General features: G+C 49.1%; 1 protein-coding gene across 1 annotated transcript in view; it reads right to left on the bottom strand.

The window, feature by feature from the left end:
• Positions 1-275: 275 nt before the first annotated feature.
• LOC307240645 (Ig-like V-type domain-containing protein FAM187A) overlaps positions 276-9,108 on the bottom strand; it is a gene marked incomplete at both ends in the record, with an annotated part of 9,882 nt that continues 1,049 nt past the window's right edge. The window contains 6 exons of the mRNA XM_080014484.1: positions 276-285; positions 1,665-1,962; positions 5,827-6,027; positions 6,982-7,214; positions 7,389-7,793; positions 8,613-8,890. Coding sequence (XP_079870610.1) covers positions 276-285; positions 1,665-1,962; positions 5,827-6,027; positions 6,982-7,214; positions 7,389-7,793; positions 8,613-8,890 — 1,425 coding nt within the window. The remainder of the gene's footprint in view (positions 286-1,664; positions 1,963-5,826; positions 6,028-6,981; positions 7,215-7,388; positions 7,794-8,612; positions 8,891-9,108) is intronic.

Below are 9,108 nucleotides of genomic sequence, written 5' to 3'. Positions count from 1 at the left end.
CCACCTTCTGTCTGCTCCAGCTGTCTACCTAATTATCCCTCATGTGTATATATATATATATATATATATATATATATATACACACTGTATATATTTATATATACAGTGCCTTGGGTTCCTCCTCCCGTCATTAGCCCACAGGGGTATTAAGGTTTAATTAAAATGCAAATTGACAGGAAGGAAAAAAATACTAATTATGAATGAGGAGCAACAAGCCGGAGCAGGGAGCGTCACAGCATCTAGCGCCGATCTGGAAGCTTGGACGGAGAGCACGTTCAGGTGGAGCTGGGAAAGGAGAGGCGGCGGCAGAAGGAAGTGACACATCTTGACAGTTTCCACTGCTCACCCAAAACTGCAGGGAGGAGGAAGAAGAAGAAAACCACGGTGGAGGTGAAACGCAAACCAGAGCGAGGGATGAAACGGAACAGAGGAGGGTGGAGAGGGAGGGGGAGTCAAACGGTGGAGAAAGAACGACAGAGCAGGGAGAACCCATGGACGAGGAGAAGAGGGGGATGAAAGGCTGAACGAGAAGAAAGATGCCGGGAAGCCAGCAGGAAATTAAAGGTGGAGAGAGCGATGGAGGCTATAATAAAAGACGGAGGGTGAAGCCGGGTTAACACTTTAATCAAAGCGGCGGCTGATAAGCCTCAGGACGGATGGAGGGATTTAGAAAGATCCAACGTAAATACCCAGGGTGAGGGAGGGAGGGGGGAGGGAGGGAGGGAGGGAGGGAGGGAGGAGGGAGGGAGGAGGGAGGGAGGGAGGGAGGGAGGAGGGAGGGAGGAGGGAGGAGGGAGGAGGGAGGAAGGAGGGAGGAGGGAGGGAGGGAGGAAGGAGGGAGGAGGGAGGAGGGAGGGAGGGAGGGAGGAAGGAGGGAGGGTGGTGGGGGTGGGGGAGGGAGGAGGGAGGGTGGTGGGGGTGGGAGGGTTAGAGAAAGAGACAGACATAGAAAGAGAGATAGAAAGAAAGGGAGAGATGTAAAGCGAGGGACAGGAAGGGAGAGAGAGACAGAGAGACAGATGGGAAGAGTGAGACAGAACGAGTGATGAGAGACAAGAGGCCAAGAAGAAGAGAGACGTGAAATCAGAGACAGGTAGAAAGAGAGAGATGAAGAGGGAGACAGATAGATAGATAGATAGACAGACAGATAGATAGACAGACAGATAGATAGATAGACAGATAGACAGACAGATAGATAGATAGATAGATAGACAGATAGACAGACAGACAGATAGATAGACAGACAGACAGATAGATAGACAGAAAGATAGATAGATAGACAGACAGACAGACAGACAGACAGATAGATAGATAGACAGACAGACAGACAGACAGACAGACAGACAGACAGACAGACAGACAGACAGACAGACAGATAGATAGATAGACAGACAGACAGACAGACAGACGGATAGATAGACAGACAGACAGATAGACAGATAGATAGACAGACAGACAGAAAGACAGATAGACAGACAGACAGACAGACAGACAGATAGATAGATAGATAGACAGACAGACAGACAGACAGACAGACAGACAGACAGACAGACAGACAGACAGATAGACAGACAGACCGCCTCCATGTCTGCTCTCATTGGTTGTAGCTCTCTCTCCATCCTGACTCCTCACAGGCTCCCACAAAGCAGGTCCCGTGGTCTGACCTGGCCTGGTTCCTGGGGGCCCTGATGGCGAAGAGGCGTCTGAGGGCGTTGATGGAAGCGGTGGAGAGCGTGGCCTCCAGCACGTCCGTGTGCACCGCACGGAGCTCACGCATCGGAAGACGACCCCCGGCGACGAACTCCCCCCCGGCTCGAGGGTGGAGCCCCTCCTCGGGTGGAGGCTGCGGACGTCCCGGCCGCAGCGGGGGCTTCTCAGGCGCTCGGGGGAGGGAAGCGAGTGCGGCTTTCGCTTCCGGGGCTGTGGAGGTCCACGCCTGGGCGGGGTGGTCCGGCCCGGGGGCTTGGGTCCAGGGAGGGAGCGCTCAGGTGGCTCCGACCTGGGCGCCGGCGTCCTCGGGGCAGGCGAAAAGACAGGCTGCTCCTCGTTCCTCCCCAGTACGATGTCATGGAAACAAAACGCGGAAAGTTGAGCCGACTGTCAACGTCGTCGCTTCACGAGGGAAGCGTCGCGTCGGTAAAGCTCGGTTTTTAAGGCCTCGTCCATCGTTTCAATCTTTCAAGGTTCATTTTGAGAAGTATTTCAAGTCCGTCCAGGTCATAAATCACAAGAAATCCTCCAGAGTGTGTGACACGAGAGCTGTTTAAAGACATTTGATTTTAGTGCCTACATTTTCTGTTTAATTATTAATTAATATCATTGTCTTTATTATTATTATTAAATTTCATCATTATTATTTGTATTTATTTATTTATTTATTTACATATATGTATTTTTTTGATATAATATTTATCTGATGTCATGTTATCATGTTGAATGTCTTATCAAGTGTGGAGTCATGTTTGTAATGTTATCATTGTTTCCTTTCGATGCCTTAATGTTGTTTTTGTCTTAATGTCGCATGTTGTCAGTGACGACTGACTCAATAATATTGAAGGATTTGGTAAAAGATTTTGTTTTTTATATATCATATTAAAAAAAAAAAACTTTTACCAACTCCCGTGGGAAGTAAAACAAACATCGTTCTTATCTTAACAAAAGCTTTTGAGAGAAATGATCCGTCCAGTTGGTTTCCTCCTGTCACACATTCAAAAGACCGTTCCATGTCAGCGGCAGCCATCTTGGTCAGGTGCCTCAGGGGGCTCCTCTGCGTTGTCATCGTACCCGATCCACCACAAATTAGATCAGCGCTTGTGATTGGCCCTGGAAATCTGTTTGAATGGGAGGGTGGCTAGACGTATTCTTCACGAGCCAGGCTAACACAATTAGATCAACAGTATGATATGTCTTATATTATACTGTAATATATATATACAGTATCTACTGTATGTAAAATAAACATGTATATGTATTATATATAATTATATTATAAACAATTTTACATATTGTAACATATTTAAATTTGTTTATTTCAAATTGTATTTAAAATAAACATTCTTTAGCTCTTTAGCTTTAACTGTGTGTATGTGCAGGTTACTGTGTGTTTGCATGTATTTGTCTTTGTGTGTGTGTGTGTGTGTGTGTGTGTGTGTGTGTGTGTGTGTGTGTGTGTGTGTGTGTGTGTGTGTGTGTGTGTGTGTGTGTGTGTGTGTGTGTGTGTGTGTGTGTGTGTGTGTGTGTGTGTGTGTGTGTGTGTGTGTGTGTGTGTGTGCTTGTGCCCTCATTAGCGTTCCAGTCACAGAACCAAAGCCACATGTTGGCTGACAGATAAGATCAGCCATCCACACACACACACACACACACATTCCCAGGAGAAATTCATTTCCAATATTAGATACAGATCTGTTGCCAATCACAGCGCTGGATGTTACTGTAGAGAAAGAGAGAGTGTGTGTGTGTGTGTGTGTGTGTGTGTGTGTGTGTGTGTGTGTGTGTGTGTGTGTGTGTGTGTGTGTGTATGTGTGTGTGTGTGTGTGTGTGTGTGTGTGTGTGTGTGTGTGTGTGTGTGTGTGTGTGTGTGTGTGTGTGTGTGTGTGTGTGTGTGTGTGTGTGTGTGTGTGTGTGTGTGTGTGTGTGTGTGTAAAATTAGATTTAATTTCTACATTTGCATCATTAAGTCGAGAGAACAACTTGACTTTGAGGAGAAATGGATGAGCTCATCAAGCAGGAACCAGGCTGAGCAGTGGAGCCCAGATGAGGGGATCTGAGCGCACAGAAGGAAGGAAGCTTGTTTGACAGGAACTTTCTTCATCGCTCTCGTCTCCTTCTCCTCCTCCTCCATCTCATCCTCCTCCTCCACCTCCTCCTCCTTCTCCTCCACCTCTTCCTCCTCCTCTTCCTCCTCCTCCTTCTCCTCTTCCTCCTACTCTGTCTCCTCCTCCTCTTCCTCCTCTGAAGGAGCAGCAGGGGTCAACAGTCAAAATATATAAATATATATATATATATTCATACGAGCACTGAGTGCAGGTGCAGCTGGTTTTGTTGTACAGTTGTGGTTCAGCCGCTGTGGCACCGCCTGCACCGCGTCATCTCGCCAATGTGAACTTTTCCCCAAATCACCGGTGAAGCGAGTGGGTGGAGCCTCTGAGGTCGTCTGACAACTACAAGGAAATTGACAGTCGTACAGCTCCCAGGGACCCGGTCAGCACCTGCCTTGCTCAAGGACCGTGGAGGCTGTACAGGACCCTTCTTGGGACCGGCGGGCAAGTTGCTGTAGATCAGGGGTTCCCAACCTGGGGTCCTGGCTCCCACTGGGGCCGTCTGAGGCCTTTTGCGTTCATAGGTTCAGTCAAACATGTTGCACAAAGTCACAACATTTTAACCACCATCACAGTTCACACCCCGTCCTGGAGCCGCATCCTGGAGCCCTGGAGCCGCGCCCTCTCAGCACAATCATCATCTTTTTACATATCAATCATTTTATTTTATTCACATGTTTTATTTATTTATTGTATTATTTTTATTTCTCAGCATCAGGTTTATTTGTTATTATTTGTTATGTTCTCACAGACAGAGAGAGAAAGAGAGAGAGAGAGACAGAGAGAGAAGAACGGGTGTGAAAGGAGGATGAGGTTGAGACAGGTGGGGAAGGGGGAGAGAGAGAGAATACAAGACAGAGGGGAAGTGTGGGTTGAGAGGAGAGGGAGGGAGGGAGGGAGGGAGGGAGGGAGGAGGTGAAGAGGGCCCAGCTGCCTCACCCTCAAGTGCCCGACGTGTCGCTGTGAAGAGCTTGGTAATGAGACACCTGATCTATGCTCTGAGGACTGCTAAATGACTGTCTACCTGTCTGTCTGACGTCTCCCTTTTCTATGCCAGTCTGTCTGCCTCTGTCCACCTGATTCTCTTTCCGTCTGTCTTTCTCTCCCCACTCATCTCACCCGTCTCTCTCTCTCTCTTTCTCCATCTAATCTCTCTCATCTCATCGTGAGGAGAAAGCTCTTCACAGCTCTGAGCCAAACAGGTGGAGGGAGAGAGAGGGGCGGAGGAGGTGGAGGGGGAGAGAGGGAGGAGGTGGAGGGAGAGAGAGAGGGGGAGGAGGTGGAGGGAGAGAGAGGGGGGGAGAGAGAGAGGGGTAGGAGGTGGAGGGAGAGAGAGAGATGGAGGGGAGGTGGAGAGAGAGAGAGAGAGGGAGGTGGAGAGAGAGAGAGAGGTGGAGGGGGAGAGAGAGGGGGAGGAGGTGGAGGGGGAGAGAGAGAGAGGTGGAGGAGGTGGAGGGAGAGAGAGAGATGGAGGGGAGGTGGAGAGGGAGGTGAAGAGAGAGAGAGATGGTTTGTAAACTGTGGAGGGAGAAACAAAAAGTCAATGTCTTGTCTTGGGTGGAGGCCCTCAGCTCCATCACATCAACCAGGCAACGTGAACAGCTCCACATTGGCCATGTGAGGTGGATGTTTTCTAAAAGTCAAATGTTCATTCAAAAACAAACACACAAGCCAAAAAAGAAAAAAAAAATATATATATATATATACTGTCTATATACTGTGTATATATATATATATATATATATATTGTCTATATACTGTGTATATACTGTGTATATATATATATATATATATATATACTGTCTATATACTGTGTATATATATATATATATATATATATATACTGTATATATATAAATATATACTGCATATATATAAATATATACTGTATATATATAAATATATATATATATATATAGTGATAAACAACATTTTTCCTTTGTTTTTGTCACTACTTTTACATTACATTTACATTTACATACATTTTATTTCCAGAAAGTGAATCTACGTCTGCGGTGCTGGACTCCAGCTCTCGCCAGCAGCAGAAGGATGAAGACGGTTGTCATGGCAGCGTAGGACACCAGCACCGTCCTCAGAGCCCACGGGAAGTCGGGGTGAGAGGTCACGCCCTCGCCGCGCCCAAAGTGGCCGTAGACCAGCAGGCGAACCTCGGCCACGCGTCGGCCTTGCAGCCAGCAGTAGTACGTGCCTGGAAAACAACAGGGTCAGAGCAGTCCACACCCAAACAGGCGGTAACAGCGGCCAGGAGCTGGAAGAGCGACGAGAACAACCACGTCAGTTGTTGCGTTGGTGAGAAGGTGTCAGGGCTCCGGACGCTTCAATTCACTCATTTTTACCATTTCATCAGAAACTTCCCAAATTCATCTTGTCCTTGTCATTTGCAAAACACTGAAATGGACAAATAAAGACACGTCTCTCCACACGACGCCTCATCCACCAGTACATGCTGGACTGGCAATGATGGAGCGATGGAGGGCAACAGTGATAGATTGATGGGGTGGTGGAGTGGTGTGTGAATGGAGTGATAGATAGAGTGACGGTGTTCTACAGTGCTAGAGCATGGAATACTGCAGTGATGGGGTGGGAGTGTTGAGAGGTGGAGTAATTGGCTGTAAGTGATGGAGTGATGGTGTCATAGACTGGGAGTGATAAAGTGCTAGAGTGATGTATTGAGGGATGGAGTGATGGAGTGAGGTATAGAGGGGTGGAGGAACAGAGTGATGGAGTGATGTATAGTGGTATGGGGGATAGAGTGATGGAGTGAGGTATAGAGGGATGGAGTGATGGAGGGGTGCAGTGATGGAGGGACCCATAGAGGAAGAGAGAGATGGAGTGTTGGAAGGAGGTGTAGAGGTATAGTGGGGTGGAGTGATGGAGGGAGGTGTAGAGATATAGTGGGGTGGAGTGATGGAGGGAGGTGTAGTGGTATAGAGGGATGGAGGTGTAGAGGAATAGAGCAATGGAGGTGTAGAGGGATGGAGTGTTCGAGGTATCGAACGACAGAGTGATGGAGGGAGGTGTAGGGGTATAGAAGGATGGAGTGATGGAGGGAGGTGTAAAGGTGTAGAGGTATAGAAGGATGGAGTGATGGAGGGAGGTGTAAAGGTGTAGAGGTATAGAGGGCTGCAGCAGGTCTCAGTACCCGAGTCCTGGGTCTTGGCCGGGGTGAACACCAGGTGGTGTCCTGGGTCCATGTAGACCCTGGGGGCCTCGGAGCTGTTGGGCCACAGCTGGTGTGAGCGGTACAGGGGAACAGGGCCCCGGTCCCAGGCCACAGCCAGGCGGGGCTGGGACCCGGGGCAGCCCAGGGTCAGGACCTTCCGGGCCGGGTGGCTCAGGAAGTACACCGTCACCCCCTGCTGCTCGGAGGGGGTACTGCAGCGGGGAAGAGGGGCCCAATCAGTGAATTCTATCAATCTGTCTGTCTGTCTGTCTGTCTGTCTGTCTATCTGTCTGTCTGTCTATCTGTCTGTCTCTGTCTGTCTGTCTGTCTGTCTATCTGTCTGTCTCTCTGTCTATCTATATATCTATCTATACCTCCCTCCATACCTGAATCCCAGGAATGCCTTCAGAGAGTCCAGGTTGGACGGGGGTGGGGCTTGTGGAGGGCAGGTCCTGTGACAGGGCCTAACCTCCATCTTGGCCTCAGTCCTGCTGCGGCGTGATAGGCCGAACACCCGGGGCACCGCCCCTGAGCCGCAGGACACGGCGGTCTGATTGGCTCTCCTGTAGCGCACGTGCAGGAAGTGGGAGTGAACGTAGCACAGTCCCACCCGCACCTGCTCGCCCTCCACGCCGCAGCGGTCGCAGTGAGACCAGCGCTGGAAGTGGGTGAACACCTGGTACTGCCCGTGGTGGGCGGAGCCGTGGGCTGGCTGGTGGGCGGAGACGTTGGCTGGCTGGTGGGCGGAGCCGTTGGCAGGTGGATGGGTGGGGACAGGTGTCGGGCTGAACCTGTTGAACAGAAAATCCAACTTCGAAGGTGTTCAACTCCAAAGTACAAGAGGCAAAGCAAAGAAAGTAAAGTATTCCATCCATCCATCCATCCATCCATCGTACATCGTGCATCGTGCATCGTGCATTGTGCATCGTGACAGAAGAGCACTACACTCAGGTTGTGATTGACGACAGTCAAGCTGAGCAGACATTTCTCATAAAAACACATTTTAAAATGCAAGATCGTCTCTGATTGGAGCAAACCACACGTGTCCGTGTCCTTGACCTGCCTGGTAACAGCACCGTCACTCAAACGTAACAGGGCGACACCATCAATGCATCATTTGTGTTGGAATTCAACCACAACCTTCGACGTTTGGATGGAGCTGTTGAGCAGAAGCCTTGAGGCCACGTGTCGATGATGACTCCCAGCGATGTGGGAGTCTGCTGAGGGCACCAGTTCATCGCATGATATAAACGAGGGAAGCAATGTTTTTTTGAGGAGTGTGAGCCAAGGGTCCTGTGGAGCAGCTTCCTTTTCTTGCCAAGACTTGGTACATTAAGCTGCGTTCACACCGCCTCAATGGCTGTTGCAGAGTGTTTTACAATCGGCGTCGAGGTGATTCACACCGACCGACCGCCCCCTCCTTCGGACCCAACTCAGTGTCACTCATGGCTCCAGTGATTTGGGAATCAAGTGGCCGCATGTTGACCTTGTGGGGTCAATAGAAGGCTGCAGAGGGATCAGCCAGCCTAGCTGCCGTAAAATACAACACAGAAAATAAACAAGGAAAAAACAACATTTGGAAAATCATTACTCCTTAGATCCGGCCGCACCTGGGGACCAGGGTGAGGGCGTGCGCCTCCTGGATGTCCAGGTCGTAGGCGTTGAAGAAGTCGTTCCGTGTGGAGCCGCAGAGGTAGAGGCCCGAGTCCAGGGGCCCGGCCCGGAACACCAGCAGGCTGAAGAGCCGGATGGAGAAGCGGCTCCGCAGGTCCCCGCTGCGCAGGACCCGCTGGGCGTCCACAATCATGTTGCCGTGGAGATCTGTCAGCGCCCGTGTCTCCTCGGCGCCATCCAGATGCTTCCGGAAGAACCAGACCACCGAGTTGACCTGGAGACACAGAGATGCTCGGTAGGAGGATGTTCAGTCTAAACACAAGATCAGTTCAGTAAAGTGATAATAATAATAATAATAATAATAATAATAATAATAATAATAATAATAATAATAATAATAATAATAATAATAATTGTACATTATAATAATACATTATAATAATACATTATAATAATACATTATAATAAATGATAATAATAAATACATAAAAA

This window comes from Zeus faber, assembly GCF_960531495.2.
Source record: "Zeus faber genome assembly, chromosome: 15".
Taxonomy (NCBI): domain Eukaryota; kingdom Metazoa; phylum Chordata; class Actinopteri; order Zeiformes; family Zeidae; genus Zeus; species Zeus faber.
Note: the sequence above shows the minus strand (reverse complement) of the source record. Positions and strands in the feature narration are given on the sequence as shown.